At 39.4% G+C, this 20,492-nt stretch overlaps 1 protein-coding gene and 1 long non-coding RNA gene across 2 annotated transcripts; both read left to right on the top strand.

Annotated features, from left to right (window-relative positions):
- The first annotated feature begins 12,986 nt into the window (after nt 1–12,986).
- LOC139196194 (secreted RxLR effector protein 161-like) lies at nt 12,987–13,418 on the top strand. The gene has a single exon (XM_070821860.1). It carries the CDS (start codon nt 12,987–12,989, stop codon nt 13,416–13,418), a length of 432 nt encoding a protein of 143 aa, XP_070677961.1.
- A 4,232-nt stretch (nt 13,419–17,650) lies between these two features.
- Nucleotides 17,651–20,492, top strand: LOC103435881 (uncharacterized). The gene is made up of 2 exons (XR_529483.4): nt 17,651–17,920; nt 19,276–20,492. It is a non-coding gene; the product is annotated as an uncharacterized lncRNA (long non-coding RNA).

Genomic DNA, 20,492 nt, shown 5'->3' with positions numbered 1-20,492 from the left:
AAAATCATGGTAGATGCAACCACTGGCTATGAAGCACTGTCATTCATGGACGGCTCTTATGGATACAATCAAATTCACATGGCTCTCGAAGATGAGGAACTAACAGCCTTCCGCACTCTAAAAGGTATCTACTGCTACAAGGTGATGCCCTTTGGTCTGAAAAACGCTGGAGCCACATATCAACGCGCAATGCAGAAAATCTTCAATGACATGCTACACAAAAACGTAGAATGTTACGTAGATGATGCGGTTGTCAAGACAAAGAAAATATCAGATCACCTGAAGGATTTATGAATAGTGTTTGAAAGGTTGCGAAAATACACCCTTAAGATGAACCTGTTAAAGTGCGCATTTGGCATCACCTCTAAAAAGTTCCTCGGCTTCATTGTCAAGCACTGTGGCATTGAAGTGGACCAATAAAAAATCAAGGCCATTCAAAGCATGCCTGAACCAAGAAACCTGCACGAGCTGAAAAATCTACAAGGACGACTAGCCTTCATCAAACATTTCATCTCCAACCTTGCAGGGCGTTATCAACCATTCAGTCGACTCATGAAGAAGGATGTTCCGTTCGTATGGGACGAAGCATGCCACAATGCTTTTGAAAGAATAAAAAAATATTTATCAAGTCCACCTGTCATGGGGGCGTATGTGCCCGGGAAACTGCTCATATTGTACATCGCCGCTCAGGAAAGTTCAGTTAGAGCACTCTTGGCACAAGAGAATGAATCCCAGAAAGAATGAGCACTCTACTACCTTAGCCGAACTTTCACCGGCGCTGAGTTGAACTACTCCCCAATAGAAAAGATGTGCCTCGCCTTGATGTTTGCTATTCAGAAGCTCAGGCATTACATGCATGCTTACACCATCCACCTAGTTACTAAAGCTGATCTGGTCAAATACGTCATGTCCAAACCAGTCTTGACAGGGCGACTAGCTAAATGGGCGTTGCTTCTTAATCAATAAGAGATCATCTACATACCAACTAAAGCCGTCAAGGGACAAGCACTAGCAGACTTCCTTGCCGATCATCCAATCCTAGCTGATTGGAAAATCTCAGATGACTTGCTTGATGAGGAGGTGTTCTACATTGACATCTTCCCGACATGGATGATGTTCTTCGACGGATCTGCATGAGCAAACGGAGCAGGGGCATGAGTAGTATTCATGTCGCCACAAAGGCAAATACTACTTTATTCCTTCCAACTAAGCGAACTATGCTCCAACAACGTCGCTGAGTACCAAGCACTGATCATCAGGCTTCAAATGGCGATCAACATGGGAATCACAGCCCTTGAGGTATTTGGTGACTCCAAGCTCATAATCAATCAACTCTTAACTGAATATGAGGTGAGGAAAGACGATCTCGTCCCATACTTTCGGCTGGCAACTCAACTGCTACAAAAGTTCAAGACTGTGACACTGGAACATATGCCAAGAAAAGAAAAACAAATGGCAGACGCTCTTGCCAACCTAGCCTCAAATATGACACTAGGGGGAAGATGAAGCTGCAGACGTGCCAGTTTGCCAAAGATGGGTGATCCCGTTCGTCACTGAAATGCTACTGGATGATACAAATGTCATCTCAATACTTCCAGTCGATGCTGAAGAGTCGAGACAACCGCTAATCTACTACCTGGAGCATGGAAAGCTTCCAAATGATCCTAGACATCACTCCGAAATACATCGACAAGCACCTTGCTTTCTTTACTACAAAGGAACACTCCACCGATGCTCTTTTGAATGAGTACTTCTGAGATGCCTAGGTGAGGAAGAAGCCAATCAAGCCATGGAAGAAGCACACTCAGGCGTATGCGGGGTGCATCAGTCTAGACCAAAGCTACATTTTCAGCTCAAAAGAATGGGTTACTACTGGCCAAGCATGGTGAAAGATTGTCTGGAACACGCCAAAAGGTGCTAAGCCTGCCAATTCCATGCCAACTTCATACATCAACGACCTGAACCATTACACCCTACAGTTGTTTCATGGCCATTCAATGCATAGGGATTGGATGTCGTAGGGCCGATTGCACCAAAGTCATCTACAGAAGAAGCTTACATCCTAGCTGCAACAGATTACTTCTCCAAGTGGGCTGAAGCCATACCCCTAAGGGAAGTCAAGAAGGAAGCTGTTGTCTGTTTCATCAAGGAACATATCATCCACCGATATGGTGTGCCTCGCTACATCATCACTGACAATGGAAAACGATTCTCCAACCGACTCATGGACGAGCTCTATGAGAAATACAAGTTCAAACTACACAAGTCTTCCATGTATCATACTCCGGCCAACGGTCTTGCAGAAGCATTCAACAAAACATTGTGCAGCTTCCTAAAGAAGGTGATCGGCCGAATAAAGAGAAACTGGCATGAAAGAATAAGCGAAGCACTTTGGGCATATAGGACGACACATAAGACTCCTACCCAAGCTACGCATTATTCTCTCGTGTACGGCGTGTAAGCTGTTCTGCCACTCGAAAGCCAAATCCCCTCACTAAGGATGGCTATACAAGAAGGCTTGACTGATGAAGAAAACACAAAGTTGCATCTTCAACAGCTGGAAGCACTGGATGAGAAAAGGCTTGAAGCTCAGCAGCACTTGGAGTGTTATAAAGCACGACTCTCCAAGGCTTTCAACAAGAAAGTTCGCCCTCGTTCTTTTCAAGTGGGAGATCTCGTTCTTACATTGCGTAGACTTATCATCACAACTCACAAAACAAAAAGCAATTTCACATCAAAGTGGGATGGACCTGGCGTAATAGAAAAAGTCTACACCAATGGCGCCTACTTAATCATGGCAGAAGACAACTTGAATATCGGCCCCATCAATGGCAGATTCTTGAAGCGCTACTACCCCTAAAACAAATGGACCATGCTCCTAGCCCGCAAGAGCATAAACTACGTACGGGACTAAAACAAATCGAAAAAAATATGTATTTGAACTACATTATGACTTGATCTCTTCTTTGGAAGGGTACGTAAGCAACTCGAACGATCAACTTCGAGTACAGTCACGTCAAAATAAAAAATAAGGTTTTATTAAATGTTTGACTATTGAGAGTCAATTTTATTACAAATAAAAAAAAACAATATTCTTTGTAGTAAAAAAAATTTAAAAAAAATGTATACATGTTAAAGTGGGTCTTCTTACACTTAAGACCCGTGCCAAATCAAAGAAACACAAGTTGAAGTCCACAGAAATGAGCAGCCCAAATCCAGGCCCAAGCCATACCCTCCTGACCTCCATCGGATCCCATACCCAATAGGCCCATGAAGAGGCCCAAGTCTCACTCTTTCTGCTGAAATGGCTTCGGAGGATGTGAAACCGAGCGAATCGACGGTTTCGAAGATCGTCAACCTGGCTGAGAAGGCGAGAGATGGAGGACGCTTTCACTGTGATTCTAAGCTTCATGTCTTACATGTACGATCACGCGGGCGGTTGGACGACGCCTGGTTCTAGATCCTCCGCGAAAGCTGCCCTTCACAACCACCGTTTTGCCGCTCTGCTTCATCCGTGCTCTTCAGCGCCGGCGCAACCCAATTCCAGCAACCGCTGGACCCGTGTCCTTCCTCACCAACCTCGCACTCATCGCCTTCGGCCTCGACGCACAAGCCAACTTCGATTGCTCTTCATCAGATCTAAGAGCTGCGAGCACTACCACTATCGACACCCAGCCATGGATGTACCTCCTCCCAACACCCCAAGCTTCATTCGCAGACTACTTGGGATCAAGCCACGCCATCTTAGTGAAATTCTTGACGACAATCCTATCTCCAAGAAAACGAGAAGGCAGTTGAGAAACAGGGATGCTGCCGAGAGATCAAGAAAGAGGAGACCAGAATAACTTTGCTGTTGCCGCTTTCCAAACCCGAAAACAAGTGTCCATATCAAGTGTGCTGCTCACAAATGAAATCCTGGTGATGAGGAAGATTGTTGAGAATCTATCGCAGCGCTCGAATACGATTAACCTCTGTGATGTGTACGAAGATGAGAATGGGGTTCATTTATGGAGAAATGTTTTGGAGAAGTGTCTTGCAGGCCGAGACTCATTCTTGGCCCCATTCTCACCGTCAAGATCCCTTTCCAAAATCTCCTGCCAGAATCGAGTCGGTTCGGCTGGGTTGCTCTATTCTGGACTTTGCATCTTTAGAGGGCTGAACCTCCAAGCTCTCCACTTCTCTTCCTCAGCTGCCCAAGTGATGGGAAATTATTCGCATATGATGTTGAAGTTGATGCAGAAGTAACACATATGTGACAGATTGCACATGGGGTGTACATATCAGCCTCATAGAGTAAAGATGCTTGGTTGGTGGCCATGAACTTTGTATTTTTTTTACGAAGGCAATTATAATGGAAGCGGTCTTAGTGGTTTAGGTCGAAACTCTCAGCTTGAAGACTCACAGACGGAGGAGACTTGAAGTCAAGTCAACGGGGCTCGTCTGCCCTTCGGTTGTACAATAAATCAAAGTTTTTCCAAGTCTTCTCTATCAGTGTGTCTGAGATCATATTATCTCAACTTCTCCACACCGCCCTCCCACGTCCACTGCGTCAAGCTCCAGACCCTCCACACCTTGAGCTCGGCCTCTTTCAGACTAGATTTGTGCGATGACTGAAACTATAGTCCAAGTCAACAAGTTCGATGAGAGGTTGAGTTGTTTGGGCTTGTGCGACTCAGTCGAGTTGCTGAATACGTTGAAGCGATCAAAGGAATGACGTGCATCATCGGCAAGGGCTCGGTAGGCGTTGATGAGGCTCACAGAGGAAACAACGAGATGGCTGGCAGTACATTAGTTGCTGAGAGAAGAAAGACACAGACAGCAGCATGGCAGCGGCTAGTTGGGCAGAGATTCTCGGTGGCGTGTGACCTTGTGGTGGGGCTCTCGCTGGGTAGAGAGGTAGAGTTGCAGCTGTCACTTATCCAACGATTAGCATGAAGCAAAGGTGTCTTTGGGGGAGCCCAGGGAATTGACGTGGCGGAGTCTGTTGGTTGTGCTCAGTTGTGGTAGTAGTGGAGCTTCAGATTTCGAAGAGGTTCATCTTCCATGGCAGAACAAGAGGAAGGGCTTCTTCCTCAGTCTCCTCGCATTCTTCTTCGGCCCTCAACGCACTTTCGTCCGTGCTCTCCATGCTCCTGCATCTAAACCTGCGAGTCATCTTCACTCTGGCCACCATGAACAAAATCGACGAAGAACTTCAGTAACCACCGTCAAACGACTAGCCGGTCATGAAGCTCGACGCTTTGCACTACCTCAAGCTCGTCACTTTGGTCGCCATGATCAAAGTCGGCGAAGAACTTCAACGACCACCGTCAAACGACTAGCTGGTCGTGAAGCTCGACGCTTTGCACTACCACTAATCTTGACTCTAGCTCTCCTTCCGTCTTCGTCCTTCCCTGCAAATTCCCCAGCCCATCATCAAAATTTATACAAAAAAAAAGGTAAATTACATGGTAGCCCCTCAGGTTTGAGGTCTATTACAACTCCATACAACATCTTTAAAACATTTCACTTTCATACCTTAAGTACTATTTTATTTCAAAATAATACATCCGTTACATTTTTCATCCATTGATCCGTTAAGTGCTGACGTGGCTGCCAAATGTGTGTCACGTGGCTTCCAAATGTATGCCACGTGGCAAAAATAATAATTTTTGTTTGAAAATTTTGAATCTTCTTAAAAAAAACAAAAGCAAAAGCTGAACCCCTCTTCCCTTCCCTCCATACCCATACACAAAAACCCATAAACTTAAACACCCCCTCTCCAGACGACCCACCTCACCCCACCTCGCAGAGGCTCTTCCTGAAGCCCTCTCCGCCCCCCCCCCCCGGCTGCGGCTACAAGCTTGCGTGACTACCCTCCCCCCCTGCGACGATAAGCTCCGGAAACGACAAGCTCTCACGAACCCTGCCCCCGGCGACAAGCTCCCTTCGTCGAGCCACCTCCCTCTGCGGTCCTACGACAAGGAGTACGTGCTGAAGAGGAACTCTAGGGCTAGGGTTCTCAAGGCTGGGATGCCAGGTCGTCCTCACTCCAGAGCTTCAAGGAATGGTGGTTGCTGTCCCTTAAGGTTAAACTCTTGGATTTCTGTGTATGAATTGAGAAAATTGTTGTTTAATTTCATGATTTGAATATGTTGGAATGTTGTGGGTGAGGTTACATATGAGAGAAGGGAGAAAGGGAGTGGGGTGGGTTTTTGGATGGGAGGGGAGGTGAAGAGAGTGGAGGAGAGGGAGGTGGTTGGGAGGGAAAAGAGGGGTAGGGAGAGGTTGCGGGGGTGGTTCTGTGTTTTCTAAGTTTTGGTTTTTTTTATTTATTTTTTATTATTTTATTATTTTTTATATTTTTTATAAGAAGATTAAGATTTTTCAAAAATAAAAAATTATTATTTTTGCCACGTGGCATACATTTGGCAGCCATGTGGCACATATTTGACAGCCACGTCAGCATTTAACGGATCAATGGATGTAAAATGTAACGGAGGTATTATTTTGAAATAAAATAGTACTTGAGGCATGAAAGTGAAATGTTTTAAAGATGTTGTATGAGATTGTAATAGATCTCAAACCTAAGGGGCTACTATGTAATTTACCCAAAAAATAATAAAAAAATGGGATGGTGGAGCAAAGTGGTGCCACCACGTTAAAAGAAAGAAAAAATATATATATATATGGCCGACAAAAAAAAAGTATAAAAGTTTGGATGGTGCACAGCACCATGTGAAAAAAAATAAAAAAAATACTAATAAAAAATTGTAAAGGATCATCACCATCAGCCCACTTTGAAAAGAAGGATAAAAAATACAAAAAAACAAAAAAAAAGCAAAAGAAAGTAGGGAGGTGGGATGGTGCGAATTGCACCATATGAAAGAAAGAAAAAAAGTTTTGGAATGGTGCCTTACCGCGTGAAAGAAAGAAAAGAAAGAAAAGAAAGAAATATATAAAAAATTGAATGGTGGATCAGCACCATGTGAAAGAAAAGAAAAGAAAAAAGAAAAAAAATCCATTGAGTGAAAAAAGCCTCATTTATTGATTTCAAGAAGGTTGCTCAGGTGGCACCTCATCACTCGGCGAAACTCAGGGAAGAAGAGACGCCGGAGGTTGATTGTTTGGAGCCTCAACACTCGGTAAAACGCCAGAGGACAAATGCAATATGTGTCTCTGGAGTAAAGCCACAAACATATGATGGTCACTCTGAATCCGACTTTCGAATTCCTGCAGCTGGTCAAGCTTTCTCTTCATGCTCGTCGAGTAACTATTGGCAAGCATGTGCAACTCTGTTTTCACGCTAAAGCCCTCTAATCTCTTGCTTAAGACTCGCCACCTCAGCCATTAGTGACTCGACTTAACGAGTTCGAGCAAGAAGGCGTTGGCCCATATTTGATACGGAGCCCGCACACTGAACACTGAAAGCCAGAGAGTCCTGAACAACCATCTCATCAGACCGTTTGGAAATGATCCTGCTATCCTTGGGGGTGAGAAGATTTCTAGCAACCACCATAGCAGTGATGTCATTCTTCATCACAAAGTCCCTAACTGTAAGAGGACCGGTGAGGGATAAGAAGGATGGGTGCCATATGTTGTATGGAGAAGACATATCAACATCTTCCCCAACATTCAAATCAAGAAGACGATCAGATAGGCAAGCCATTTGTAAAAAAAATAATAAAGGAAGAAGAGGTCAGGTAAATCGAATTCTCAGAAATATTAAAAAAAAAAAATTCCTACATGCGACAACTCTCTAAGTGTGTTTTGAACACAATTCATGCCTCTATAAAAAAGAAGAGGCAACAAGGCCTGTTCAGAAATCGAAGAGGCAACGTGACCGTTCAGAAACCAAAAAGGCACCTCTCCCTGAATTTCAAAAGTCGGGCCTTTTGTTCAGAAATAAAAAAGGCAACAAGGCCACCGGTTCACAGATCGAAGAGGCACTGCTATCTGAATTTAAAAAAAAATTGGATTTTCCGGATCAAAGTTTGTCGCCACCCTTTCAACTTTGCAGAAAGCACGGACAACTTTGTCAAAGATTTCTGACAAAGTCGAAAACGCGTGAATCTTACTGTTTCAATTACCTAACGGTTGCCGACAAGAGTAAAGAAATAGTGCCACTACTGGCTGTTGGAAAATTCCTATATATGTCGACCTTCGTCCTCCATAGCAAGGCAGACCTACAAAAAATGCCCAACTCTTCCTCACCTCCGAGAGTACACTCCCAGTATAGCCTCTTGAAATACTCAGTTTTCTTCCTCTCCAGGAATACCCTTGCAAACAAATGACATCAAAACAAAAGTATCTCATATGATCAGGTTAGAAAGCAAGAGTATCTCATATCATGCTTTTTCCTCGTCTTTTCCTTTACCTTTGCTTTTACCTGCAAGACAAGGAGAAAGAAAGCAATCAGTCGGAACTTGAAATCAAACTTCTGATCTGGAATTGATTGCCCGGAACCTTTGCCTGGTTGCTTACCTGGCAGTGCTCTTGAGTGCTCATCGCCGCTAAGAAGTAGTGCTCTGAAAGACCATTTAAATGCAAAGATTGCATTCCACTCTTGCATCGGGGGCAATTACTGCAAGAGATTGAAGCAGAAGGATCAATGATGAGCCAGAACAGATCACTATAGCACGACGCCCTTCCCTGCAGAACCGCATAACCTAGATGGATGAGTCTAAATCAAAGCTAAGCTTGGCATCGTTGCCCTAATCAAAGAGCTCGAAAAGCTTCAATAGCCTTTCGCTGGCACCATCCCCGAAGAACAAAGCCTCGCTATGCAATGCTGTCAAATCGCCACCACTTCTTCGAAAGCAAGAGTATCTCATATCATACTTTCTCCCTGTCATTTTCTTTGTCCTTGTTCTTACCTACAGGACAAGAAGAAAGAGAGCAATCAGTCGGAACTTGAAGTCAAACTCCTAGTCAGGAACCGACTACCTGGAACCCTTTCCTGATTTCTTACCTAACATTGCTCCGCCGGGGAAATAGACAAGTCTAGCAGAAAATACCAAATCTGCCTGAAGAACAGATAAGGTAAGTGAAAATGCTACATTGAAGCATGTGGAGACAAGCACAGCAAACATGTGCCGATTCACCTGCTACTTCTTCAAAAGCAAAAAATATCTCATATCGTCAGGGTTGCAAGTACTCTAGATTTGGCGGACTTGTTTTGACCCTCAAATTCTTGAGTCTACTCGCTAGGCGTTGTGAGCTGCACGTGTCGATTCACCACCCTTGAATCAAATCCTTAAAGATTAAGTCACCAACTTGAAGAAATCACGTTCGATTCAAGATTAAGTGTCCACCATCCTTGAACCAAATTCAGCTCCAGATAAAAGGAGTAAATCCAGACATTTTGGGGTAAGTCTAGCAGAAGAAACCCCTCAACCCAGTTCAAGAATAAGCCAGTGGAAAGTCAATAATTGGAGGAAACCAGAAAATCCTCCAACCCAGTTCAAGATCAAAGTTGTGGAAAGTCAACAAGCGCAAGAAAATACGTACCGATTCATCCACTACCAAAGCCAAAGATCATCTACCACATGAAGCTCCTTGTGGTCCAATTTAATTCAAGATCAAGCCTCGACGGCCTTTGAAGAAATTTCAAACAAAGTTCAAGAACAAGCCTCAACGACCCTTGAAGAAATCTCCAGCCCAATTCAAGATCAAGCATCGATGGCCATTGGATCGACATTTACATTAAGGGACTTTAAAATGCATCTCCTACACGTGACAAGCACATGTATACGACGCGCCTTGAAGTGGGGGCATTTGTAGACATTGAAATTTCGGTGAAATAAATGTTGACCAACAATTACAATTTCAATCTCAAGTGTCACATAAATTTTACACGTAGCGTGTGACTAAATCCATTCATCCTAAGATCAAGCCCCAATGACCTTTTGGATCAACAACATCAATAAATCCACACATCCAACCGTTCTTCAAGATCAAGCCCAAAAGCCCTTGAAGATCCGTTCATCAACAGTTCTTCAAGATCAAGCTCAAAAGCCTTGAAGATCCGTTCATCCATCAACCCTCAAGATTAGGCCTAAAGCCCCTTGAAGAAATTTCCAACCGTTCATCCAAGTTCAAGCCTCAATGGCCCTTGGATCAATCGCACATCCACAAATCAACACCTCATGGAGATCGAATCAGAGGATTAAATTTGAGAGAGATTGTAACCTCAAAAATCATTAATACAAAATATTATTTTGTACATGTGTTCTTGTTTCGTTTGTTTCAAGAATTTCCATGTTTACAGTATATATAAGTTATTTACATTCATTTTCATGTGTAATAATTTACCTACCAACAAGATATAAGTACATTCTTCTCATACAACGAAATATTACAACCAAAGGGTGAGAAAATAATAGATACATTATTTTATGACATCACATAATAAATACACTAATTTACCTATATTTACACTAATTTATCTATATTTACAAGCACAAATTTACCTTGTTGCATATAATAAATCAATTTCAAACAAAAAAAATAAGAAAAAAGAACAATTGTGAAAGAGAGAGGTCTTAGCTTCAATTTTCGCCAAAGGCAAATTTGGACCTCATTATTGCTAGCTCATTATGAGGCTAAGTTCACCCCTCCTTTAGTGTAGAAAATATTGTTTGTTAAAAAAAAAATGATATAGAATAGGAAAAGAAATGTCTAAATCCAATTGTTATTAGGGATAATTTAGCCATTGAAAACATGTAAAATATTTGAATTCAAGCTTAATTAGGGAATATGCTTATGGGGATCCTAATCACTGGGTTTTAATCAAGTAAAACAATTATGTCGGGTTTTAGATGAAAAATCTATGTTCCAGGGGTGAAGTCATATTTTCAATTTAATAACTGCAATCCCACTTGGATTACGAGTACTTGATTGAGTCATGCAGTCCATTAATCTAATAATGAATCCAAAATTATTAACCTGAAGATCACTTTTGGGCATTAACGATTTAATAATTTATTTTTATACTTTGAACCATCACATACTTTCGTAGTAACGAAGCTCTCATACTTGAGTTCCCGAAGAACCTCAAATCCACTATATTCAAATTAGTATATTGCATTCTGTGTTTCTTGCAGGAACCTCTTATTATGAACTAATTGTTCATAAAACTAAATTGAACTTGTAGTTTCAAATTTAGTGCCTTTGAAATCCGAAGTTTTCATTCAAAACATACCACATGAAACCTGTAGTTTTCATGCATCAATTAAACCAATACATGCCTACAGAACCTGTATGTTTTACGATATATGTTTATGGCTTACCATATGACTACTCACGTTTTTCCTTCTGTAGTTTTCACGAATCTGATCTCCTGGAGAAGACTTATTCCACTTTCCATGCCACCAATATTGTCCTGCAGCAACAATATAAGGCACATAAATTCACCAAGTTTTCGGATTTCATCTCTGTATTCCTTCTCGCTGAAAAGCAGAACCAGCTTTTGATGAAGAATCATCAAGCTTGACCCCACTGGCTCGAACGCCTAGGCTGAAGCGCATGCGACCTATTTTAGGAGCCATAAACGATGAAAGAATCGTCGTAGCCGTGGCAACGAGCAGCAAGCCCAACCACGAGCCCAATGTCAATAGAGTGTCACACCTAAGGGAAAAAATGTGACCCATCAGCGTCCACCACTCTCCCCTAAAGCCTTAAACTTCAAGAATAAGGGCAAAGCTCCCGTTCAGTCTGCTTTTACTGAACTGGACATGTGTTATCGTTGTGGATCAAGGGATCATTGGTCATGCTTATGTCGAGCTTCCCCTGAGGCTATTGCCAAGTATCATTCCCGTCATTAATCTAACTTTGCACATGTGGATCATCCGGAAGATGTAACTACATCAATGGAGATATCAAATTTTCAGGAGGCGTCAACGCTTATGGATGAATAAATTAGACATATTTTTTTTAAGGTGTTTACCCCTAGAGGTTGAATCTGACCATCACTCACTCATCTGTTCCAACGCATGAGGTTATTCTAGATTATGGTGATGCTTTAGATGAAACATGCCAGCCTCTCGAGAATCATAAGATTTTGGTCCATTACGTAATATTGGATAAGGTTTGGAATATGAATAAGATGATTGTCGATGATGCATTCGCGTATTCAGTAGCTACTGATATCATGCTTACCGATGACATTGAACCACGTTTCTTTGATGGATGAATGCCGACGTAGAACTGATTGGTCAAACTGGAAACAAGCAATCTAGGTTGAACTCGATTCGTTCATGAAACGTAAGGTATTTGGACCTATCGTTCCTACACCACCACGCTTGAAGCCCGTTGGCTACAAATGGGTTTTTGTGAGGAAGCGTAATGAGAATAATGAAATAGTGTGATACAAAGCACGCCTCGTAGCACAATGTTTTTCTCAGCGCCGTGGGATTGATTACAAGGAGACGTATTCCCCCGCAATGGACATTATAATATTCTATTACCTAATCAGTTTGGTAGTTTTCAAAAAACTGAATATGCAGCTTATGGACGTGGTAACCGCTTATCTCTATGGGGATCTAGATACATAAATTTACATGAAAGTTCCAGAAGGACTTCCATTGACTAGTTCAAATAGTTCTAGACCATGGAACACTTTCTCTATTAGGTTGAGGAGGTCACTCTACGAATTGAAACAATCCGGGCGAATGTGGTATAACCGTCTGAGTGAATATTTAACAAATCAGGGTTATGTGAACAACGAATTATGCCCATGCGTGTTCATAAAGAGGTCACATTCCTTATTTGCAATCGTTGCAGTTTATGTCGATAACATGAACCTCATTGGGAGTCCCGTAAAGCATGAGGAAATTGATGCGCATTTGAAATCGGAATTTGAGATGAAGGATCTTGGTAAAACTCGATACTGTCTTGGCCTGGAGATCGAGCATTGTTTGCATGGAATCATAGTACATTAATTGAACTACACCCAAAAGGTGTTACATCCTTTTAATGAGGATAAAACGAAACCTTCGAGTACACTCATGGTCGTTCGGACTCTAGATGCTAAACGAGATTCCTTCCATCCAAAAGGGGATGAGGAAGAGATTTTGGAACCCAAAGTTCCTTACCTAAGTGCAATTGGGGCTTTATTGTATTTGGCTCAGTGCATTAGACCCGACATCTCATTTGCTGTGAACATTTTGGCAAGATACAACAATGCGCCCACATGCAGTTACTGGAATGATGTTAAAGACATTTTTCGCTACCTCAAAAGTACAACGGATTTGGGCTTGTTCTATACCTACGAATCTTCGAGTGTTACCGCCCCTTATGGTTCTCGGATTGATTCTCGCCTTGTTGGTTACGCAGATGCTGGATATCTGTTTGACCCACACATGGCACGTTCTCAAACAGGCTATGTCTTTACCTTTAGAGACACCGCTATATCTTATAGGACATATTTGAAGCATTAGTGGTCTTACATCAGTCGTTGACCTTCTTACGACGATATTTGAAGACAATGCGGCATGTATCAAGCAGTTGAAGAAGGGATACATCAAGGGAGACAAAACCAAGCACATAACGCCGAAGTTCTTTTACTCACACCAACAGTAGTAGCATCAGAACATTGAGGTCAAGCAAATCCGTTCCCAAGACAACCTGGCTGATCTCTTCACCAAGTTATTGCCCAAGTTTACTTTTCAGAAGCTCGTCCAAGGAATCAAAATGCTTAAATTATCTGAGTTGAGTCGCTTGTAGTTCTCTTATTTAGAAGTTATGTCTAACTCAGGGGGAATATCTAGAAACATACTCACATGATCTTAATGTACTCTTTTTCCTACGATTAAGAGCATTTTTTCCACTGGATTTTTGCTACCTAACGAGGTTTTAATGAGACACTCATCTTGGGATGATCATACTCGATTGAGTTCACTACCTTCGTCCAATTTGATGTTTGTTTAAAGACATTATACATACTTCTCACTTTTCTCCTTAGTCCATGGGTTTTCCCCATGACTTGGGTTTTACCATAACGATATTTTTGTGAGTTTTACTACAAATGCATACTTTACTTAAATTTGAGACTCGCAATCATCCGTTGTGCCGATGACTTCATCAACTATTCTACCTTATCTGCTGAAGATCTGATGCGATGGTTTGTTGAGTATTTACACACTCAAGGGGGAGTGTTGCAATCATATTTAGAATAGGAATGTGATTGTATAAATCCTAGGGAATCTGGGAATGTATCTTCTATTCCTATTAGGAGTTGATTACCTATTAAATGTTGTGATCCTAAAGGGAAAGATTTTTACCTATCCTACTACTATAAATAAAGACACAATAGGGTGAATCAAACACACCTCACAATTAAATCACTCTCTCTTCTCTCTAACCATAGTCGGCCCCTTCTCTCTCTCTAAACCCTAGATCGTTCAATCAAATAGGCTTACAACATAATGCTTATTTTACGATAAAAGAAATTCATTTAAATCCTACTAGGCTCCTACCTAGATCTCTCCTAGGTGCCTAGCTACTAGGTTCCAGTCAGCTGCTTGACTAGCGTATTTTTTTTAGAATATAAACCTAGCCAATTTAAGCTTATTACATTGGCTTTGATATTACTGCTTACAACCTCTTTGGTGGAGACACTATTTTCTGCTATAAATATGGACTCAAAACTTTGCACTCTCTAATATAAAAGTAACCGCTTCAATTGAATCTTGCACTCTTTTAAATTTCACCTCTCTTCTCGGCAAATCCTGGCTTCGCCACTGCATACAATTATGGTCAGTGTTCTAAAAGTCGGTCTAGGCGGTCGCCTAGGCGCTGGGCGTTCGGTTGCTGCTGCGATTAGCTTCTAATCGGACACAAAATCGGAAATATATTAGACGGACGCTTAGGCGGGATTAGGTGGGACTAGGCGGAGTTATGCTGGTCAGGACGGTGTTGGGCGAAGGCTAGGAGGGCCTACGTAGAGCACGCCAGAATCTGAAAAAATTGTTGCAGAGCCGTCGTGCAACTCAACGCGAAGAAGATGAAGATGATGCTTTACTTTATTTTCTTTCTCCTTGGTTCCTGTGCTAGTTAATTAGTTTATCTATTTTTTCTCCTTGTTTCCTGTGCTGTTTAATTTGTTTATTTGTTTTTTATCTTGGTTTCTGCATAAGGCTAATTTATTTATTACGACTATAACATATTTATTTTGTTTTTAATATTGTTTCTGTTTTTGTCTGGTTGTAAACATGGATCATTATTCAGTTTGCATGATTCAATCAAGATGGTCCCCACCATCTTTTATCTAGGAAAAGCATCCATTACAGACTGCACGTTTTCTTTGAATGGTTCTCACCATTTTTTTACTACTTTTTATCCCCTTTTCTTTTTCAACTCTTAACCCGTTATTACTTTTCATTCTTTTTTTTATTTTTTTGTTGTAATGTTTTATTTTATTTTTTTAAGATCATACCATATGTATTTTTATTATGTACTTAAAATGTTAAAGCTCTCGCTTAAAAAAGAACATATTATTTAATGTTTAAATTTGATTATCTTATAATTTTAAATGAAATTATGTATATTTTAGATATGAACAAACACTTATTTATATGATATATAATAAATTTACTTAAATCCGCTGAATATGTGGTTTTAAATTGTGAGCTTGTCGTACATGTGTCATCCTACAATACTCCTCACTATGGTTATATGACATATATGCTTGATGTGTTTTAAAATTTTGAACTTGTTGGATACTCTTTTTGCATTTTATCATTTTTTTATTATCTTATCCATGAATTTCATACAAGTATAATTTTTTGTAAGTGTCAATATGCACTTATTTACAAGATATACAAGAAATTTACCTAAATCCGCCTAGGCCGCCTAAGCGCTAGGCACTAGCTCGCCGCCCGACTAGCGCCTAATGTTTTTTAGAACCCTGCTTATGGTATATTTAACATATGGACCACATACGTGTAGTCTAATTAACATAGGGACTTATTCTATTGTCTATTTAACATATGGACTAGACTCGGTAATTTCTCACATGGAACAGTGACATGACACGAAAATAACGGATTTCGGATCAACACGATAACTTATCGGGTGACCTGTTAAGAACCCGTTAATAACGGATTTTGAACGGGTATACATGCGGGTAACCCGTTTCGACCCGTTAGGAAAAAATTTATTTTGATAATTTTAAAGTTTAATTACTAAAAGATTTATTATAAAATACAATAGCTATATTAATATATACAATATATTCTATATTAAATATATAGTTTTGTATTATTATTTTATATAAGTTTAAAAAAAAAAGTTTTTGTCATTATTTATTTTTATTATGAGAGTTCCTTATTATCATTACTAAGATAAATTTTAATTAACATGTTGTTGTCCAAAATTAAAATAAACTAATATATTATTTGTATAGGCAAAAACTAAGAAGACATACATACAAGTATGAAAAATATGAAAAAATATATAAACACTCGCAAGTCATCATTATTCCTCCACGAGTAGATAATGGTTACACTTACATTATCGTTTAGATTTTTAAAATCTTCCAAACCTTCATGAATAATATTTTTTATTTGAGGACAAAATTAATAAAATTAATAATAATTATTGTAGAAGTGTAAAAAATGTATAAAAAAAATACAAAATCACTCATAGTGACAAACTTTACAGCTTTCATGAAGGGGTCAGCTTCGAAATCCAACACTATAATTTATAAACCTTCAATTTATATTTAACCGTCGATTGTCATTTACACTTTATTCTTCTTACTGAATTTTATTTTAAAAATTATCTTCTTTTGAAAACATGATCATCTGGTAGATGTAAGAAGATGAACGATTCAGATCTTTGATATCACGTTTTGATATTTACGGTTAACTGAAATATGAGTCGATGTCATATAGTTTGTCGAAACTTTATAAACATCAAGCAATATTTTCACTAACCGTGAAACTCTAAATATAATATCAACGATCCAAACAGTTTATCTTTCTGCATCCTCTAATAGATCAAGTTTTCAAAAAAGAAAATCTGAAGAAAAAAAAAATTTGATGAGAACAATGAAGCGTAAATGTAAACAACAATCAACAGTTAAATTTTGATCTATGATTTATATGATTATAATGGCGAATTTCAAAGTTAAGCTATTCATGAAAGTTGTAAAGCTTGTCATTATGAGCGTTTATATATATTTTTTATATTTTTTTACCCTTCTACATTAATTAAAAAACTATTAAAGACTTTAGGTAAGTGAAAATATACTTAAAAGAAAAATACGTTTTTATGTTTTGGATGTGACAATAAGATATGTATATACTTATTGAGTATTATGTTTTTCATTTGATTATTTATTGGTTTAAAATATATTTTCCTTAATAGGTAACAGGTCGGGTCATATTACCTGTTTATATTATCGGGTTGATTTCGGGTCGGATTATTTTACCCATTTATTTTAACGGGTATTACACGACACGATCCGTTAAGATATCGGGTATGACATGAAACTAACACGAATACGAAAAACAGGACACAAATGTCAGATCTAATATGGACCACATACGTACTGTACATTTAACATGGGGACTTATTGTATCGTCTATTTGACATATGGACCACATACGTACTGTACATTTAGCAGGGGGACCATATACTCAGTGTAGTGTCTAAATCAATATGAATCACGTGTATTTGTTCCACAATAGACAAGGGTTAATCAGTCAACATCATTATGAATCACTCGTATCAGTTTGTTCCCCAATAGATATGGGCTAATGGGTCTATTGCTGTACTAGCATAAGCTCTGTATTTCTTAGAATCCGGGAGGGAGGAGCTTCAAGTTTCTGCGGCTCTTCGGAATGTTGGTTGGACTTACAACTGAGAGACTATGGCCAATGAGACCATGCACGAGGTTCAGTACGACAACTATGGCGGCGGAACTTCTGGTTTAAAGGTTGTTTATAGACTTGTAACTCTTATTTCATAAACGTAAACTCACCTGTTTGTTTGTTTTTTTTTTTTTTTTTTTTTCGGGAGTTCAATATACCCGTGCACTTCTTAACCTCTAAATAAAACCCAAAATTTAATATGAGTTGCAAGCTAGAGAAATAGTTGACCGATTACTGCAATTATTTTACAAAATTGCAAGTATTCTCCAATCATGTCAATATGGATGATTTACTCCTTGTTTTGCGCCTTCAATGAGTTTCATAATGTTTTGTCTATTTATATATCATTAATGTACCCATTTAGAATTTGTTGATTCACTAATTTACTTATATGGTATATATAAGTTATTTACCTGCATTTTCATGTGCAATAATTACCTACCGACACAATATAAGCACATTATTTTCATACAACGAAGTATTACAACTAAAGGGTGAGAAAAGAATAGATACATTATTTTATGACATCACATAAGAAATACACTAATTTACCTATATTTACACTAATTTATCTATATTTACAAGCACAAATTTACCTAGTGGCATATAATAAATCAATTTCAAACAAAAAATAAGAAGCAAGAACAATTGTTAAAGAGAGAGGTCTTACCTTCAATTTTCGCCAAAGGCAAATTTAGACCTCATTATTGCTAGCTCATTATGAGGCTAAGTTCACCCCTCCTTTAGTGTAAAAAATATTGTTTGTTAAAAAAAAAAAACTTGATATATTTGTTAGGGATAATTTAGCCATTGGAAACATGTAAAATATTTGAATTCAAGCTCATTAAGGAATATGCTTATGGGGATCCTAATCACTGGGTTTTAATCAAGTAAAACAATTATGTCGGGTTTTAGATGAAAAATATATGTTCCAGGGGTGAAGTCATATTTTCAATTTAATAACTGCAATCCCACTTGGATTACGAGTACTTGATTGAGTCATGCAGTCCATTAATATAATAATGAATCCAAAATTATTGACCTAAAGATCACTTTTGGACATTAACGATTCAATAATTTATTTTTTTACTTTGAACCATCACATACTTTCGTAGTAACGACGCTCTCACACTTGAGTTCTCGAAGAACCTCAAATCCACTATATTCAAATTAGTATATTGCATTCTGTGTTTCTTGCAGGAACATCTCATTATGAACTAATTGTTCATAAAACTAAATTGAACTTGTAATTTCAAATTTAGTACCTTTGAAACCCGCAGTTTTTATTCAAAACATACCACATGAAACCTGTAGTTTTCATGCATCAATTAAACCAGTACATGCCTATAGAACCTGTATGTTTTACGATATATGTTTATGGCTTACCATATGACTACTCACGTTTTTCCTTCTGTTTTAGGGACATGTGGAACTTAAACAAGCTCGATTTCTCTGCTCTAGAATTTTCTGGAAGAAACTATCTGAAGTGGGTTCAAGACATGAAGTTCCATCTGACTGCAAAGGGCATCAGAGCCACCATCGAGGCACCTACCACCGACAAACCTGTTGACAAAGCTTAGAAGGCTTCTACAATGATCTTCATTCGAAGGCACATCCATGATGCACTGCAGACTGAGTATCTCGCTGAGGAGGACCAACGCACCCTTTGGCTTGCTCTGGCCGACCGTTTTGATCGCCAGAAAGACATACTGAAGTAAGACACGACTAGCAACATCTTCACTTCCAGGACTTTAAGTATGTGAATGAATACAACTCTGAAGTTTGTAGAATCCGTTCACTGTTGAAATTCTGCAAAGTGGAACTAACCGAATCAGATCTTCTGGAGAATACTTATTCCACCTTCCATGCCACCAATATTGTCCTGCAGCAAAAATATAGGGCACATAAATTCACCAAGTTTTTGGATTTGATCTCTGTTTTACTTATCGCTGAAAAGCAGACCAAGCTTTTGATGAAGAATCATCAAGCTCGATCAATTGGCTCGAACGCCTAAGCTGAAGCGCATGCGACCTATTCTAGTAGCCATAAATGACGAAAGAATCATCGTAGCTGTGGCAATGGGTGGCAAACCCAACCACAAGCCCAAGGTCAACAAAGTGCCACATCTAAGGGAAGAAATATAACCCAGCAGCGTCAACCACTCTCCCCTAAGGCCATAAACTTCAAGAATAAGGGCAAAGCTCCCGTTCAGCCTGCTTCTGCTGAACTGGACATGTGCTATCATTGTGGATCAAATGATCATTGGTCACTATTATGTCAAGCTTCCCCTGAGGCTATTGCCAAGTATCATTCCAGTTATGAGTCTAACTTTGCACATGTGGATCATCCGGAAGATGCAACTACATCAATGGACATTTCGGATTTTCAGGAGGCGTCAACGCTTATGGATGAATAAATTAGACATGTTTTTAGGGTGTTTACCCCTAAAGGCCGAACCCAATAGGAGTGGCTGGCCATACCCCCCCTATTTTTCTAGATTTATGGTTTAATTTTGAACAATTTTTCTAAGTATTTGGAATAATTTGTTTGGTTTTGGTTTGTTTTGAATTAGGGATTGTTATTGGAATGGATATTATTTTCTCGAATTGGTTAATTGAATGAATGGACTTATATTTA

This window comes from Malus domestica, chromosome 05 (genome assembly GCF_042453785.1).
Source record: "Malus domestica chromosome 05, GDT2T_hap1".
In the NCBI taxonomy this organism is placed as follows: domain Eukaryota; kingdom Viridiplantae; phylum Streptophyta; class Magnoliopsida; order Rosales; family Rosaceae; genus Malus; species Malus domestica.
Note: the sequence above shows the minus strand (reverse complement) of the source record. Positions and strands in the feature narration are given on the sequence as shown.